Raw genomic sequence first — 18,327 nt, 5'->3', positions numbered from 1 at the left:
CGATAAATCAACATCATGGTTTGGACCGTTAGATGCACGACTCAAAAGCCGCTCCGTCTCTGTCGCAACGTTGCCAGGAGGGTTTGCCGAGTAACATGCCATGTTGGGTCATACACTGTTTGATCGTAAAAACAACACAAGGTATTGCTCTTGTTAAAATATAGAGGACAAGTGAAACGATTTCGAAGAGAGGGCACAACTGCGTTCCGCAAGGTGATTATGTCAAAGTAAGTTGCCCTGCCTCAAGTGCAATAGTTAATTTTCCTGGTGTTTGGTAGAATATCCCAATCCGGATGGAGACGCGGGCAATCCGCAATGACGCCCCAGCGTTGACAGGGTTGTCGGAAAAGCCTCGGGCCCAACTATCAACCATTCCTATTTAGGAACATGTGCCAACCTTTGGACAGGGTCCTTGCACGTTTCCCCAATAGCGCCGATCGCATCCACGGGATATATCCCGGTAACGGGAAATGTGTCGGGACATGAAACCGGTGGAACTACTAAGGCAAGTTGGCTGACATCCGGCGGCTATTGAGACACTAAGCAACGCAACATTGTTCTTGTAGAGCCTGATGCATAGCCATACCTAATGGCCCCTTGTCGGTGGGGTGAATTCATGTTGGGGATAAATCTAGGAAGAAAACACCATTGTAATACCGGTGTCAGAAATTCTTTGGTTCGCTGCTTTTGTCGAAAGGACATACACTGTGTTCAAATGGAAACAAGTCATGTTGTCGCAGAGTAACCACTAGGGTAGGAAAAGACAACTGGTACGAAAGGGGTTGATTCTAAGTTATGCTTTGCTTATTTCAAGATGTCTTTCACTCGCTGTATGCGCGTTGAATATCAAAGTCAGAGACATTCTCCGTTTCCTATTGTTTACAATACTTCCAGTACCGATCAACACTCTTCTCCCTAATTTGGCGTCCCCATTTGATCATAGCCAAGTAAGACGAGATCTGTGCCAGCGCAGCAAAGGCAGCAACCAGAAAAGCATTCTGATACCCCATGTTCTCAACCCATGGTGTTATACTGCAAATTGAGTGAGAAACTGGAACAGTGCTGATTTTAAATTAAGACTCACCCGTAGCTTACGGCAAAACTCATTGTGTTTCTGATGAGGATGACCGTAACAATTGCGTCCTCGCCGAGCGCCTTATAACAGTCGATACAATAGCTGATAGAGAGCTGGCTACCAGCTGTGATAGCAGCCCCAAAGACACCCATGGCGAACACAAGACCAAACCAAGGAACTTCATGGGCGGCGCCAACACCCCATAGAAGAAGTGCTCCTGGAATACATACCAATAGGGTAGTGAAGAGCCAGAGCCGGAATTCGGGCTCCATGATGCCTTTGTTCCGACGGGCCTTCCAGATAACAAATCTGTCCCCAAAGAGGCCAGAGTACACTGTACTGTAAAAATTCGTTAGTAAACGACTTCAGTATGATTATGATGCTTTCTTACCCTATGCCGACACCTATCAGGCAGGATATATACGAAAGCCCAACGATGCTTGCTCGGAAGTTGTATGGTGAGCTAGAAAGGATGAGGGATGCGGTACCGTTCAAGACGTTGAAATAACAAACGACAGACCCGTACATGAATCCAGAGAAGACAATAGACGGAAACGAGAAGTAAAGGAAGGGCCGAATCACCATCTCTACCAGTGAAGCTTCGTGGTTGATATCGCTATGTCGGAACATCTTGATCTTGCCCAGATAAGTTTTTTTCGACGCCGGGTTCGTGTCTGGACCTGGCACGCTAAGAACTGGGGCTACCTTGTCCGAGTCAGAAGCGTCCTTTGACCCTTTCTCAAGTGACGACGGTGTGTCGTCTACTTGGTACGGCTCGGCGGTCAACACGTCCAAGCGTTGGTAATTGGTCTCTTCCATCAAGAAAAAGCAGATGATGAACCCAGCGCCACAAAATATAGCGCACCAGTACTGTTATTCTTATCAGTACCTGCAAACGAGCCACTGCAGGTGGTGTCTTGGTCGTATCCTGAAGTGGGTGAACTCACAAGAACCCATTCCCATCCTTTACCATCGTTGATGAAACCAGCGATGACAGGCGCCAAGAAGTTGCTTCCGACAAGAAAAAGAGCATAAAATCCCATGTATGTGCCCCTCTCGTGCGTAAACCACTATACTGTGATTTTAGCAACCGCAATATGAAGATAGCAGTCAACATGGCTGTGTGAATCCACATACTACATCGGCGATGGATATTTCACAAAGTGACTCGATTGGAGCACCGATGGCCCCCTGTAACACCTTGTTTGCTATCCAGTTACTGCTGGTGGTTGCGTATGGCGCCCAAAGCATGATGGCCTATAGCGTTTGCAGTCAGCTTTCCCGTTATTTCCAGCATTGTTTGGTGACTTGTGAAGAGTCAGAGGCATCCTACCATGCTTCCCAGCAACGTAAACAAGTAAACCGGCCGTTTGCCGAATTTCTGGGCCAGGGGCTGCCATATTAAGCATCCCCAGCCAAATGCCAGAAACATATATCCAGTGCCCGAATTCAAGTCACCGAGGGTCAGTCCGGTAGCATCAGAAATAGGTATAAGAACAGAGTATATAGCGGCCGAAGCAATACCTATAGCGAGACAATAGCTGAGAGACGAAAGCTAGTCAGCGACAAGTAGATGAGCCCTAACCGCTATACGAAGACTCACACGCAGATACAAGCTAACAGCAGATATTTTCTTCGGCGGCTCCAGTTTAACGGGTCGTCAGGGTCGTTTGACGGCGTGGGGATAAGGACGATATCGCGGCCGCCGCTCTCGGCATGACGCGAAGCCATTGTTCCTTCAAGGTCAACCAAATGAACGGTTCCCGGAATGAATCCGAGTATTGCGGCCGATGACGGCGCATTCGACATCATATTGACCGTAATTGATTAAAATCTATAGTTTTGAAAGTGAGAGCAATTTCAAGTGCTGCAGCATAGTAGAAGTGGCAAAGATTGACTGGCAAGAACGCTGCATATAAAGAGACAAAGCCACCACCTATTTTATCTTTGGTCTTCTTTGGTTCTCAGGCTGATAAGGATGACGCAGTTGATGCTTTCTATGCAGGCAGTGCACCACGTTTTGAGCGTTGCAAAATTCCTCCCATAGGTCCCGTATTAGGACCGAGAATCAAGTTGATTTACCTGCGAATCACGATAAAGCGAAGCAAGCGCAGGGTGGGAACATGCCTATCTGCGATGGTACTTCGGGGCTACCCATCGCTGGCCAATTGCATCCAATTGCGAGCATATCTGATTGATATGGGTCGGCCCTTCGCTCTGGGGTAATCTCCACATCACCAAGTTAGGGAAACATGAAGATAATGGGGTAACTACCAGTCGCATCGCCTCCCAAAACAAGGCCACACAGCTCTGCACGGTGGTGCTACGGACGGACGGCCTGGATAAGTGATATCATGAGCATTTCTAGTAGCACTATCGCCAGTACTCAATGCATGTCCACTGTCCAAGAGGCTATGTGGAGCGACCATCGTCCATCGTCCAATCTTCTGCTTTTACGAGAGTTCGCATCATCGGCTAATTACTGTTGATTGCCAGGAATCTGACGAATCATACGCATTTACGACTGTAAGATAGGGCAGTGTTGATCACAACTTTGATAAGACCCATGTGGATGATGTTTCCTGTGACAAGATTATCATCTTTCAATGGTGTTTATAACAGCCCAAGAAGATTTTATCTGAGGTTGCTATGATCGACAAAAAATGACAAGACAGCTTGCACTGGGTGGTCCAGCAGCACTGACGCAACTGTCGACTGTTTCGAGGCGGCTGTTTCCTTGGATGCCTTGGCTGATGAGGGGAAATGTCTCAAACGATAAGGCAGGCTGTCGTCAGAATGTCTCGGCGATAACATGTCATCCAAGCACATACTCTTCGATTTTTAGCATCGATGGCATTGAACGAAGGCCCCTTATGTCTCCGATAGTCTCTCTTATAGATAACTACCCCCAAGTCAGTTGAGCATCAACACAAGGCCCCCACATTTTGACTTATTCTACTGATCCTACTCCCTCAACCAGTTTGATTTACAAACCTTGATCATGGGCTCGCTAGCACCAGCTTCATGGGAGGCGAAGGCTGAGAAGTGCAGGAAGATTCTCAAAGACTCACTTAATCCTAATTGGCTTCTCTCTTCAGACGAGCTGCCCCCACCAAACCAACTGAATGTCGCCAGCTTCATCGACACTTGCAAGCTGCTAACGCCGCGAGAGCAAGAGATCACAGCATGCAGTGGCAAAGACCTCGTTAGCCAGATGGCTGAAGGGAAGTTCACTGCTGTGGAGACTGTAACAGCTTTCCTCAAGCGTGCTCATGTAGGCCATCAGCTTGTCAACTTTGCGACCGAGTTTCTGGTAGATGACGCTCTGGCGGCCGCTGAAAAGCTGGACAAACATTTTAAAGAGACGGGAAGGGTCGTGGGTCCGTTGCACGGGTTGCCTATATCCATCAAGGAACATATTGGACTCAAGGGTCGCATATGTCACTCAGCTTACGTGGCTTGGACAGACAACGTTGCTCAGGAGGATGCTTTAGTGCTTCGTCTGGCTGCAAAAACCGGGGCTGTGTTCCACGTTCGTACGAACGTACCACAGAGTTGCATGGTAAGTCGAACTTACTTTGTTGTGTTGGAAGCAAAAGCGTGAACCATAGTCTAACTTCTGTCAATCTAGCATCTCGACTGCAGTAACCCCATCTATGGAACGACGGTTAACCCTTACAACCGAAACCTCACTTCAGGTGGCTCTAGTGGTGGCGAGGGCTCTTGTGTTGGACTTCGATGTTCAGTGTTGGGTCTTGGCACCGATATTGGAGGGTCTGTTCGTGCACCAGCCGCCTTTTGCGGCTCTTATGGTCTTCGTACGACCGCTTTGCGAAACCCTTATAAGGGTATATGTCTGCCAGGACTTGGACAAGAGAGTATTCGCTGTATCCTTGGTCCCTTGGCCAACAGTGTTGCAGACATTCAGCTTTTTGAAGATGCTGTTTTGAACCAAGAGCCGTGGGACGAGGAAACCTCACTAGTTCCTCTGCTTTGGAAAAAGATTGAACCGTATAAACCAGGACAGTTTACTGTTGGTGTTATCTGGGATGATGGGTAAGTGATCAGATACCTAACACGGCCACATTCGAGCTCTAACACCCTTGTCTGTAGTATGGTCCATCCTCACCCACCAGTTACCCGTGCTCTTGAATACGCAGCAAAGAAGTTGAAGGAAGCCGGCATCAAGGTCGTTGAATTTGAGCCATACAAGCACAGTGAAGGGGCCGAAATCATTGAGCTTCTTTACTTTCCTGACGCTGCTGCCACACAGAAAGAAGTCCTAGCACAAGGCGGCGAGCCGGTTGCGCCCCTCACGGATTGGGCATTTAACTATTCGAACCCGGAGCCGCTCTCGATTCGTGAAAACTGGGAGTTGAACCTTCGACGAGAAGCTTTCCGCGAAGAGTAGGAGATCCTTATTTCAGCACTCTAACTACTGCTTTGCTAACACGACTCGCTACACAGTTACCATCGTGTAATGAAGGAACGTGGTGTAGACTTTATTCTCTGCCCAGCTTACGTTGGAGCTGCAGCTAAGTGTGGTACTGCTCAGTATTGGCACTATACGACGATTTGGAATATTTTGGATCAACCTAGCATCACGTTTCCGACCGGTCTACACGTTGATTCTTCAGTTGATGTTGCAGACAAGGAATATAAACCGCGCTCGGCTACAGACGAAAGAGAATATAAGAAGTGTAAGTCTATCAAACTCTCAGCTCTTGAGAAGAGTTATCAATAACGTTTCCCCCATACCAATAGATATCCCAGAAGATTTTGTGGATGCACCTATTGCATTGCAACTTGCTGGAAAGCACTTTCGTGATGAAGAGACTGTGGCCGCGGTAGATTTAATTGCAAGGATTGTTCGGGGATAGTGCGGTTGTTAGTAGCCTGTGACTATCAAACAAAGTTTGGCTTTAGCTACCCAGAATGACAATCGCCCCGTATGAGTGTCCCTTTGACTGTCGAATGTATACATTCTTTTAACAGTCGGATCTGCCCTCTTCTCCTTCTTCTTCTTCTCCTCCAGTAATTACTGGCACAATGACATATTGTAGTTTGAGAAGTCCTGCGCATTATTCAGGCTTCTTGACTTATGGCGGCCATCAACACGGGCGCTAACACAGAAATAACCCCGAACTTACCAGGTTATGGCTTGTAGTTAATGAATGTTGCGCAGCAGGACCCCGCATCATGGCGTCCCAGATGTTGATAAGCCGACCCACTGGAGAGGTATATTATGAGGATATTACGCATGCGGGGTTCCGTAACAGGTATCTCTGATAACAGCGTGCTGGGCCTGGCCTCCTGTCACAAAGAAAGCGCATGTTGTCTCCTGCGGATACTTGTCGCCGGGGACTTTACAGTCAAACAGTCTCTATCAGCGTCTTGCCCTGGGAATCCACGTATCAGTACGATGACCAAGGCTAAGTTACGGACTAAGACGGGATGCTCTACCTGTAGGTATCCCGCTCACACACTTTCGGGGCCGTCGCTGTATGACGTCTTGCTAACCGCAACGTAGGCAGGAAGAGGAGAGTCAAATGCGGAGAAGAGAGACCACAGTGTCGCAATTGCATTGGATCTGTTCGACAATGTGTCTGGCCAACTCTGAATGAAATGTATGACCGTAGGCATCGGTCTCGTCGTTCTTTTTCGGACGAAAGTAGCTTGCCGTTACCTCCTTGGTGCAAAGATGGCTCCGCAATATTGCCACTGGTGGAAGTAAGACCAGCATCCGAGCTTGAGCAGGAGCTTACGCACCACTATCTCAACATCTTTCTCTCCGTCTTATTGCTTCCAACAGTAAGGGAAACCGACCTTGGGGGATACGGATCGCAAGTTATGAGCATGATGATGCAATCAGAAAGCGTTAGATGCGCCGTTTTTGCAGCGTGTGCTTCGAACAAGTATATGCTTCTCCGAGATCGACGATATCACGATGCTGCACTGGGCTACTACTTCCGAGCTGTGGAGCTGGTCAACCGTACACTTGATAAGCTCGGGTCATCAGGAAATGCTCCAGATGATCCCTGTTAACCAGTGTGGTATATCTATATCTCTATGATGTAAGTATATCTTCGTATACTTCGAGTTCTCTGCCCATTTAGTTGAAGAACCTAACGTAGTTTCAATTAGATGTGGGGGCCACCTGATAAGACTCTGGATGCAAGGAAGCACGTCGATGGAGCTGTGAGTCTGCTCAAGCTGCGATACGAGGACATGGGGTCGCCTATGTCAATGGCCCAGCCACTTCATCGGGTCAACACAGAAAGCGTGCTTTACCAAGCATTCCTCCTCTCTATGCGGAAGCCCTTCGCACCTAACTTCCACATGGACGCACAGTTTCTAGCCCGGTCGGAAAACGTACTTAACGCACAAAGCCTCCTGGACATCTTACCCGAAGACTCAAGTCCAGTCTTGGGCTTGCCCCTGCCTCTCTATCGCCTCATTACAGAATTGATCGACTTCCTAAACTCACCGAAATATCCCAGTTTTCAATTCCTCACCCAGCTGAAAGAGGAAATAGACACATGGGAAGGCTTAATTCTAATCAATGGCGAATTCGAAAACACCTTTTCGATGACGACTAGCTTTCATAAAGATGCTGTTGCTCTTTTCGTTCTCGGTGCGTCGCTTTTGCTAGATCATATCATCGAGATGTCTACATCAAATTCTTCCTCTGAGTTCGCATCCATCGGAGATCTTGTAGTTCGCGATAGGGTCTCAGAAAGTTCGAGACCGCCTCGATGGCAAGTAAAACGAGCGTTCGGCATTCTACGACGGCCGGCTGCGTACGAAACATGGACTCGATGCTTTCTTGGGGCTTGGCCGATGTTTATCTTGGGTTATTCTGTAACTTCAGCAGAAGACATTGCCCTGATTCGGCGTCTACTTGATCAAATGAGAGAAAAAATGGGATATGGAGAAATACAGAGAATTATCGATGATCTGGAAGCAGTATGGAGATGGCGGGCAGAAGGCAACAAAGAAGCTGATCCATCGTCATATCATGATGAAGATGAAAAGAAGAGGCTGTCATACTTCATTTAGCATCAGAGAATAAAAAAAGGCAAGGACAATAAATTAAATAAAAATAAGTGACTCTTCGAAATCATTCACAGAATCATTGAGGTAAGTCAGGATACCCACTTTCGGATCACCCCCACATCCGGATCGCACAAAAACGAAGCTATCGCAACACAACCACCCTTTTCAATTAACTATCGCCTAGGCCCAGATGCAACTATGATACAGCTTTCTGCTTCACTAGGGCAATCAGATGCGCTGGATTCATCTGTGCCACTTTCAGCTTCGCCAGCCTTGATCTAGGCTTGCCGTATATCGCTGATATTAGCAAACTTAGTATTAAGGTCAATTTTAACAGTCTTCCTCTTCCTTGCTATAGTATTATTAACTTAGGCCTATAAAAGCTATAATTGGTGCTAGGCAATAGCTAGCTAAAAGGACTACTCTTAGAAGCCTTTTTTGACCTTTCTAAATAATTAGCGTTATATAACAATACTTTAATCCATCTTGTTGAATAAGTCTAGTTAACTATTAAGATCCCTTATCTTCTTAGGCATAGACCACGCAACAGCAAATATAGCAGATGCCTATCCCTCTATACCCTAGGCATCCTGGGCATCTTAGATACCCTGGATACCTTAGGCAGCCTTATTAAGTGGTGTTATTGGTGCTTTTGCCTTAGGCAATAACAAGGAGCTTAAAAGAGGTTTAGATATATTAACAAGCTATAATCCTATACCTATCCAGCCACTTAGAATATTCTTTTTTATTAGCCTAAATAAGTATACCTACTAGTAACAAGATATAAAGTACCTTTTACCTACTATAGTTAAATTATTCTATTAGTTAAGGTTAAGCTAAAGCTTTTTGTAATAAGCTAACTTAACTAGGCTAAAAACTAATAGATCTAGTAACTAGAAGACATAGGAAGTATATAGTAGCAAGAATAACAAATAAACGTTATTAATATAGTATTACCACATAAATTCTATCGTTATATAGCTCCTATACCTATCCAAGACCAGCAATCTAGCCTAATCAGGCTAGAAGAAAGCAATTTATAGCAAAAAGACCTTTAGTAGCTACTTAACAATAGTCTTATTAGTTGTCTATCCATTCTCTATTACCATAAACTCCCATCCATCATAAGGGCCAAGATCTAGAGGAAACCACTACTACTAGACTATTGTTACGGTCAGATATCCGACAGTGGTGTTTTCTGCTAATAGGCAGCTGAGGTCGATACTCGGTAACAGTAAGGTAAGTCTTGTTGGTAATCTTGCTGGTCTGTTGGTGTCTGGTGATCAGTCAGGCACGTCTAGGCGTAGATAGCTTTATAGCTTCACAACAGAAGGATAATCTAAGAGTCACTTATGAGAGAGTGAATCACGAAGTTGATTGCTGAAGAGCTATGGAGAGTCTTTGAGCCCCAGGCTCAAGTCCTGTCTATATACTGATGTCTCCCTATCGTGATGCTGTTGATGGTGATCAACTAGAGTGGGTCCGGGGTGAGCTGCTCACTTGGTGATCGCTCCCAGTGATCACCTTATCTCTTGATCACTTTCTTATCATCACGTGATCTGTCCATAGTTCTTCCGTTCCGACCCTTGCCCGTAAGCGCCGTGATCATGCATACATGAGCCCGAATGTCCCCTGGTCCCTCGTGGGTTCGTTCCAGGTGGTTACGTTAACCAACGCTTTCCTGGGTCGTAACATCAGGTCTCCCCTCCAAAGGTCTAGCCCCTTAGACCTATATAGGTAAGTGGGTTCCCGCCGCGGGCTGTCCCTGGGTTTATCTCATTCTCATCTTTCTTCCACCATGTCGTTGGTGACTAATGCGGCAGAGTCAGACACTCTTAAATCTGGCAAGGCTTCTTCCACCAAGCGCCGTCTCGCGGATTCCTTGAGGATTCGTGAACACGGAATTGAAATCGAAATGCCGTGTAGTTGGTGTCGTTCCAAGGGGATCCGTTGCAAGATGCTTGCGGGTTTCCAGAAGTGTCAAGAGTGTACTCGCCGGGGTCGCTCTTGTGATGGGGATGATAATGCGATTTGCGAATGTGAGTGTTTTTCGTGGTTCCGAGGTGTGTGGCTTTCTAATGATCGTAGTGGATCGTTTGCTGAATGAAGCCGATCGTCTGGATAAGGCTGAAGAGCAGGAGGAAGAGTTGCTTCGTCAGAAGGCGGAGTTACTGCGAAAGCAAGCAGAACTGTTCCGTCTTGCGCAGGCGGAGATGGATGCGTCTCTTGCCCGGCTCGATCGTTTACGTAAAGAGAAACGGATGATTTTCAAGAGGGGTCGTGAGGCCGCTGCTGAGTGGCCTGCGGATTCGCCCGTCGATCCGGTGGTTGAGGCGGTTCACGAGGTACAGGCTAGTGGTGGTTTTGGTGCAATTGACCTGTCCTTCCTTGAGTCTTTTGATCCTAGCGATCCGTCCTGGCAGTCCTTCGGTGAGCTGCCTGTTGAGGGTTTCGTGGCTGAGGGTTCTGGGACTCGCGATAGTCCTGAAGGAGTTGCTGGGAGTGTTGGAGGTTCTTGACTGGCTCCCATGAATTGTCCTCGTGTCCGTATCCTTTCCATTTAATAAGATATTGTGTTTCTCCGTTTTCCTCTCGCTCGTCAATGATTCGTTCGACTTCGTACTCCGGTTCGTTTGGTTCCACGATGATGCAGTCGTTGGTGTTTGATCCTCGCGGTGCTGGTTCAAGCAGTGCGATATGAAAAACTGGATGTATCTTCATTGTGTCTGGTAAGTCGAGTTTGAAGTTGACGTCTGAGATTTTCTGAATGATTTTGAAAGGTCCAAGTTTTTTGTAGTCCAATTTGTCACTTGGTCTTTTCGTTTTGATGTTGCGTCGCAGAAGATACGCGCTATCTTCCTCTTCAAAGGTTGGTCCCTCAACCCTTGATGTGTTGGCGTATTTCTTCATTCGTGCCCTGACAAATTCGAGATCTTTGGTGGCATTCTCTTGGATTTCTCGTAATTTGTTGTAATCTGCCACAGCCTTTAGTGCTCGTGGTCCCTGTCGAGGTTCTCCATATGCCGTAGGCTCGAATCCGTAATTCAGGTAGAATGGGGAGTTCAGTGTGCTTTCTCCTATAGCACTGTTATAGGCGAATTGGGCCATTGGAAGCAATGGTACCCAATTGTCTTGGTCGTAGTTGACATAACATCGTAGATACTGTTCCAGTATCTGGTTGATTCGTTCGGTTTGTCCATCGGTTTGTGGGTGAAAAGCGGTCGATAGCTTGTGATCAGCTCCTAGTTGCGAAATCAGGGATTTCCAAAACTTGGATGTGAACAGTTTGTCTCTATCGGATACGATTTCCTTGGGCAATCCGTGGTTGCTGACGATGTATTTCAAAAACGCGTACGCTAGGTCTTCTGCCGTGCTTGACTCTAAGTACGGGATGAAGTATGCGTATTTCGTGAGTCGGTCGACAATGACCAATATGCTGTCATAGTAGGTTTTCGTGAGTGGTTCTTTTGACTTGGGGAGTTTGACGATAAAGTCCAAAGAGATTGAGTGCCACGCTTCTGGTGGCGCTGGTAGTGGTTGCAATTGTCCGTATGGTTTGTGTGGACTATTTTTGCTTTTCTTGCACATGTCGCAATCCTTGATTGCTGAAGCCACTTCTGCTCGAGTGACTCGTGCGTCGTAATGTTGTCGAATTCGTTTAAATGTTTTGGTAACTCCTTGGTGTCCGTGGGCCCTAGCACTATGAATCTCCATGATCTGTTCAGGTGTCATCCTGCCAGTCGTGCTGGTATTGACACGGGTACCGATCATAATGAGTTTCTGTGCTGGGACAAGGTCACCGTTCTTGTCCTCCTTGAGGATGACTTGGGTTTCTTCTGGTACCGGGGTTTCGTGGTCCGGTCTTCGGCTTAGGGCATCAGCTCTTCCGTTCTCAGATCCTTTGACGTAGATGATTCTGAAGTTGAATTCTGACAGGAATTCAGACCATCTGATCTGTCGTTTGTTGAGGACTTTAGAGGTGGTGAAGTGAGTGAGGTTCTTATGGTCGGTGTAGACCTTGACTTCATGTTTGGTCCCGGATAACTGAGGTTTCCATTCTTGGAAAGCTTCGATAATTGCCATGAGTTCCTTGTCGTGGATTTGGTAATTGAGCTCGGCTCCGCTAAGTTTTCGAGAGAAGAAAGCGCAAGGGTGTAGCTTTCCTTCATCGTCGCGTTGGCCGAGTTGTCCACCGATGGCGTAGTCTGAAGCGTCGGTTTCCAGTTCGAAGGGTTTTCTTGGGTCTGGGATTATCAGAACTGGTTCGGAACAAACTTGTTGCTTGACTTCTTCGAAGGCTTTTTCTTGTTCTTCGGTCCATTCGAAGGGTACGTCCTTTCTGGTGAGCTTGATGAGGGGGTTGATTTTGGCGGAATATCCTTTGAGGAATCGTCGGTAAAAGTTGACGAATCCCAAAAAGGATTGGATGTCCTTGACATTTTGAGGTCGGGGCCAGTCCTTGACGGCCGCGATTTTTCCATTTTCCATCCGGATCTTTCCTGGTGTGATGGTGAATCCTAAGAAGTCGACTCGTTGACTGTGGAATACGCTCTTTTCGGGTTCGACTAGTAGTTTGGCTTCTTGTAGTCGTTGGAGTACGGTGTGAACGTGCTTCTCGTGTTCCTCGGGGGTACGAGAGTAGATGAGTATATCGTCTAGGTAGACGACAACGAACACATCTATAAATTCTCTCAGGACGTGGTTGATCATTGTCTGGAAGGTGGCGGGTGCATTGGTGAGTCCGAAAGGCATGACTAGATACTCGAAGTTGCCTTTCCTGGTGCGGAAGCAAGTCTTCCACTCCTCGCCTTCCTTCATCCTGATCAGGTTGTAGGCTCCTTTGAGGTCGATGGCTGTGAACCATTTGGCGTGGTACAGCTGGTCTCGTAATTCTGAGATAAGAGGTAGCGGGTAGCAGTTCTTGATTGTAATATCGTTGAGTTGTCGGTAATCCACGCAGAGTCGTAGTTTGCCATTTTTCTTTGGTACAAACAATATTGGGTATCCTGCAGGGGATGTCGATGGTCGGATGTAACCTTTGCGTAGGTTTTCTTCGAGGTATTTGTCAAGTGCCTCGCGTTCCGTTTCATTCAGTCCGTAGATTTTGTGAAACTTCGGGTGTGCTCCTTCTTTGAGCGGGATCTCGTGATCGTACGAGCTATGTTCAGGCAAGCCGGTTTCCAATTCTTCAGCAAAGAGTTTGGTGTACTTGCGGTATTGTTCTGGGATCGGAGAGAGGCGTTCTTCCTCTCGTTGATCGTTGATGAATTGTTCGAATTGTTCGTCCTTCGTGGGCTCGATTCTTTTGACGTATGCGACGTATCTGTGTCGCTTTGATTCACTCGGGGGTTGCGGCTTGCAACGCTGCCTCGCAGTCGAATCTCTCCATTGGAGTTGGCCTGTTCTCCAATCTATGCTCGGGTTGTGTTGTCGTAACCATGGGATTCCAAGGATGACATCCATGTCTCCTATTTGTGCTATGTCGAAGATCAGATGTTCTTGACGGTCATGGGTAACCATAGAGAGTTGCGCGGTTTCTCTGTCAATGGTGCCTCCACCGTACTCAACTGTTTCTCCTTCCACGTTTTGCAGGGTGTATGGTTCCTCCTTGAATCTCCATGTGATTCCTCGTTGATTCACCAGTCGTGGTGACATCAGGTTTGCTTGTGCTCCACTGTCAATTACGACCTGAGTGGGCTGTCCTTCGATGTAGACGCTCAGAACCAGGTGTGAGGCGTCTGTCGTCGTGGCGAGGTATAGGGACTTCCTCAGTGTCGCCTTCTGCTGTCCCTGTGCAGTTGGCGTCCCTAGTTTTTTGAGTAGTGTCGGTGGGCTTGCTTCCCCTTCATGTCCACCGGTTTTATCTCGGGGGGGTTTGTTCCCTAATCTGGGTTCTCCAGGTTTTGGCTTTGCCTACGTAATGCATCATACATTCGTCGTGCATGCATTTGGACCAGTGTTTGATCAGTCCGTTGTAGCACAGAACCGGGTGTTCCGGACTGGGTTGCATGTGTAACCAGCTCGCTTTGAATTCCTTGACTATCCATGTGCCGAGTTGGTGGTGGAGGTAGATCATGGGAATCGGCTGCTGCTTCCTTCGTCGAGGGAAGAAGTCGTTAAGTTCCTTGTCCTGGAGGTGGAACTGGCATTCGTCGTAGATGCAATCGGCCCAGAATACTTCGGTGTGGCGTGCGTGTTTTTGGTCGAGGTACTCGTGGTCTCCGAATATAGGTTCCTCTAGGACGGATACTACTGGTTTCCCGTCGATTCCGGTATCGTCTGTTCCATAGAACCAGACTTCTTGATCGTCCTCATTCTTTTCGTACTGTGGTCGGTACTCAGGGTAGTCCTTTTTGGTGGGCCAAGCCCTTTTGACCATCGGGTCGTCGCTGAAGTCGACATTCGCTTGCGCAGCTATTGGTTCGTCCGGGTCGTAATGAGTTGGGCTTTGGTTGGCCTCGTAGAGCTGTGCTTCCCTTTCACGGAAGACTTCTCGTCCAGGGTCCGATTCGTCAGAGGATTCTTCTTCTTCTGAGAATGGTGTGAATGTAATCGTCCTGGTTTTCTTCTCAATATCCTTGTAGGATGTCGATTGCGTAGAGGTTTGGCTTGATCTTCTGAGATCCATGAGTTGCTTGGCAGCCTTTCTTTCGAGCTTGCTCGAGGGTTCGAACTCATCAAGCGATTCCTCATGTTCTTCTTCAGAGCTTGTTTTCTCGCCAAGTACTTCAATCGACTCCTGGGGTGTGGGTTCCCTGAACCCGAGTTTTGGAGGAGAAAATCTGGGTCGTCGTGGTTGCTTCCGTCCCACGGCTACTATCTTAGTGGGCTTCCCAGGTTTGATGCTCCTTTCCTCCTTGAGAGCGTTCTCGAGGTCCTCCTCGAGTGCCCATTGTTTCTGGAAGTTCCCTTGGGCTTGTATGCGTAGTTGGAGTCGTTCCTCGATGACTTTCAGGGTGTCGGGCATACAGGGGTTGTCTTCCTTGCTTTGTGCAGCTTCCTTGGCTCGGATGAGCTTGGTGATTAGCTGTTGGTTTCGTTGCTCCAGTTGCTGAACCGTGGTTTGTTCTGGGTGGCCTCCTTTCTGGGTTCGTCGGGAGATTGCCACAGTTCTGGGTTTGGGCTGTTGTGGGTACCATCCGGCTTGCTCTTTCAGTTCTTGATGAACTAAACAGTTGTCGTCGAAGCAGGTGGTCCAGTTCCTTTGTTCGTGGGGAACTTCCCTTCTTGCTACGTTGGCTTTCCTAGTGCCTTCAGGTACGGGTCGGTTCTGGAGTCGCTTAGGTTGTTTGCAGTCTCTAGCTATGTGGCCGGGCTTCTCGCAGTTGTAGCATTTGAAGTCCTTCGGATCCCGGTGGTTCTGGTGAGGCTTCCTGGTTGCAGCACCAACGTCCATGGGTCCGCTGTGTTGCCCATAGGAGGTGCTCGGCTTACTGTGTTGTTGGTTGTTCTGCCAGTACGAGTTGGGTTGCGAGTTCCTAGGTCCCTGCGGCACATACTTTTTGCTGGTATTCGGCTGAGGGCGGCGTGCTTCTCCTTTTTCCTTTCGCCGTTCGTACAGCCTGGTATCGATTCTGACTGCGATTTCCACGTATTGTAGGAAGTCGTTGGGTCGGTCGAGCTTGGATAGCTCGTCTTTTACTTCTTCCTTAAGTCCTTGGTAGAACATGAAGATCTTGGTGTCGTCGGTGTAATCAAGTCGTGCGCAGATTCTTCGGAACTCTGCAGCGTAGTTGGTGGCTGACTTGGTTTGTTTGAGATTTGCCAAGTCTCGCTCGGCTTGTCGTTTCTCGTCTGGGTCCTGGAATAAGGATTTCAAGGCGTACTCGAATCCTGCGAAGCTCCCAAAGATTTGCTGGGTCTCTAGGTTGCAGTGCTCCAGCGTCTCACTGTCCAGGTAGTCTTCTAGGTAGGGTTCGAACCAAGAGAGGACTCGTCCTCTGAAGAAGGTGCCTGCATGGATGATTCTCTCCGTTTCCGTACGGAAGTTGCCAGAGTGAAACGTCTGGTAGGTCCTGACCTGTATCAAGAATCCTTTAAGCGTTCCAGGGGTCCCGTCGTAGGTGGTGGGGGAGTTGAGCTTGAGTTTTTCCCGCCCATCCACTGGGGTCGAGATGATGTTGGCAGCAGCTCGGAGAGTGCGAACTTCTTCCCTGAGATTGTTGGTTTGCTGGACCTCAGCCCGAAGTTGGTCAAGGAGTGCCGCGTTGTTGTTGAACATCTGTTGCATGTCCGCGATGTCCTTGTGGGCCTTCTTGAGTTGCTTGGCCATTTCAGCATTGTCGTCCTCGTCGCTAGAGGATTCGGCGCCCTTCATTTCCTGGTCCAAGCTCATGGGTTTAGGGGGTGCGACCGCCTTTCCCTTGGATCCGCTAGATGAAGTCGGGGTGGCTTTGGAGGACATCGTTACTGTTTGGTGAGTATCAAGGTCAACTTACTAAACAGGAGCAATCAAAGTGTTACGGTCAGATATCCGACAGTGGTGTTTTCTGCTAATAGGCAGCTGAGGTCGATACTCGGTAACAGTAAGGTAAGTCTTGTTGGTAATCTTGCTGGTCTGTTGGTGTCTGGTGATCAGTCAGGCACGTCTAGGCGTAGATAGCTTTATAGCTTCACAACAGAAGGATAATCTAAGAGTCACTTATGAGAGAGTGAATCACGAAGTTGATTGCTGAAGAGCTATGGAGAGTCTTTGAGCCCCAGGCTCAAGTCCTGTCTATATACTGATGTCTCCCTATCGTGATGCTGTTGATGGTGATCAACTAGAGTGGGTCCGGGGTGAGCTGCTCACTTGGTGATCGCTCCCAGTGATCACCTTATCTCTTGATCACTTTCTTATCATCACGTGATCTGTCCATAGTTCTTCCGTTCCGACCCTTGCCCGTAAGCGCCGTGATCATGCATACATGAGCCCGAATGTCCCCTGGTCCCTCGTGGGTTCGTTCCAGGTGGTTACGTTAACCAACGCTTTCCTGGGTCGTAACAACAGCCTGGTCCTTCGTGGTGATGGGACTTTTTACATCTACAATCGGCGTTATAATCCCTCATCTCCAGGAAGACTATCAAGTCACTGACATTCATGTATCTGCGATTTTCCTTGTGGGTCCAATCGGCTACTGTTTCGCCTCATCACTGAGCAATCGGGTCCATCTTAGATTCGGGCAGAGAGGTATTGCCATCCTTGGACCCGCATGCCATGTCTTCTACGCGGTCACTGGCGCGCTTCATCCCTCCTTTCCAGTATTCTTCTTAGGTGTTGGCGCTGGCTCGTTTGGAACTGGGCTCTTAGACGGCTCTTGGTGCGCTTGGGTTGCCGGCCTAAAGAACGCAAATACATTGTCGGGAATATTGCACGGCTCATTCTCTGCGGGGGCCGCCATCTGTCCCTACATTGCTGGTCTGATGTTCTCGATGAGCAAGGGACTTTGGTATCAGTGGTTCTATATACTGGTAAGTTTTTTGTCTGTAATTGAATTATGAAGGGCAGCTGTCATATCCTAACTATATATTCAGTCATTGGTATCTGCCGTAGAACTCATTGTTCTGTGCTGGGCATTTAGATACGAGAGTTCGAACAAATATCATAAACACGATGTCGACTTGAATCGAATAAGTGTCAACGAAGTGGCCCAGCAGGAAGTTTTAAGGTACAGCGCCACTTGGGTCTATGCAGCATACCTCCTCGCAGACGTGGGTACCGAGAGCACAGTATCTGGCTGGGTCGTTGCGTTTATGTTGCGTATTCGGCATACTAGCACTTATGCATCGAGCATCTGCTCTTCAGGCTTTTGGGCGGGTATGGCAGTTGGCCGTTTAGCTTTGGGGGTTGTGACAGACAGACTCGGTGCCCGCCGGGCGGTCATACTATACCTTCTCCTTGCGCCTGTCTTTGCCGTACTGTTTGCGTTTGTCCATGTTTTGTGGGTATCAGTACTAACTATGTCATTTATTGGTTTCTTGATGGGCCCCTTGTTTCCTTCTTGCATCGTTCAGCTAGTTTGTGTTTTACCAAAAGGATTGCATGTTGGGGCTGTTTCTTTCGTAGCCTCGATAGGCCAAATTGGGGGGGCGATACTACCATATCTGCTGGGAGTTATTACGCAGTCGATGGGACTGTGGGTATTCCCATACATGCTTCTGGCCCAATTCTCTGCAATGCTTTTCTTTTGGTTACTGTCATTGAGACTTTTGAGAAA

At 48.0% G+C, this 18,327-nt stretch overlaps 3 protein-coding genes across 3 annotated transcripts; 1 reads left to right on the top strand and 2 right to left on the bottom strand.

The window, feature by feature from the left end:
• Window positions 1-1,080: 1,080 nt before the first annotated feature.
• ColSpa_04665 (putative MFS-type transporter) lies at window positions 1,081-2,326 on the bottom strand (the record flags this gene model as incomplete). The annotated part of the gene is made up of 4 exons (XM_049270877.1): window positions 1,081-1,414; window positions 1,467-1,945; window positions 2,023-2,145; window positions 2,213-2,326. The coding sequence occupies 4 exons, from the start codon at window positions 2,324-2,326 to the stop codon at window positions 1,081-1,083; spliced, it is 1,050 nt and encodes a 349-aa protein (XP_049126834.1).
• Window positions 2,327-4,076: 1,750 nt separating this feature from the next.
• ColSpa_04664 (putative amidase) lies at window positions 4,077-5,955 on the top strand (the record flags this gene model as incomplete). The annotated part of the gene is made up of 5 exons (XM_049270876.1): window positions 4,077-4,637; window positions 4,707-5,131; window positions 5,189-5,482; window positions 5,543-5,775; window positions 5,840-5,955. The coding sequence occupies 5 exons, from the start codon at window positions 4,077-4,079 to the stop codon at window positions 5,953-5,955; spliced, it is 1,629 nt and encodes a 542-aa protein (XP_049126833.1).
• An 8,036-nt stretch (window positions 5,956-13,991) lies between these two features.
• On the bottom strand, window positions 13,992-15,098 carry ColSpa_04663 (uncharacterized protein; the record flags this gene model as incomplete). The annotated part of the gene is made up of 1 exon (XM_049270875.1): window positions 13,992-15,098. The coding sequence occupies one exon, from the start codon at window positions 15,096-15,098 to the stop codon at window positions 13,992-13,994; it is 1,107 nt and encodes a 368-aa protein (XP_049126832.1).
• Window positions 15,099-18,327: the final 3,229 nt, after the last annotated feature.

This window comes from Colletotrichum spaethianum, assembly GCF_022836535.1.
Source record: "Colletotrichum spaethianum MAFF 239500 DNA, contig10, whole genome shotgun sequence".
In the NCBI taxonomy this organism is placed as follows: domain Eukaryota; kingdom Fungi; phylum Ascomycota; class Sordariomycetes; order Glomerellales; family Glomerellaceae; genus Colletotrichum; species Colletotrichum spaethianum.
The sequence above is the reverse complement of the archived record's forward strand: the minus strand, read 5'-3'. Positions and strand labels throughout refer to the sequence as shown.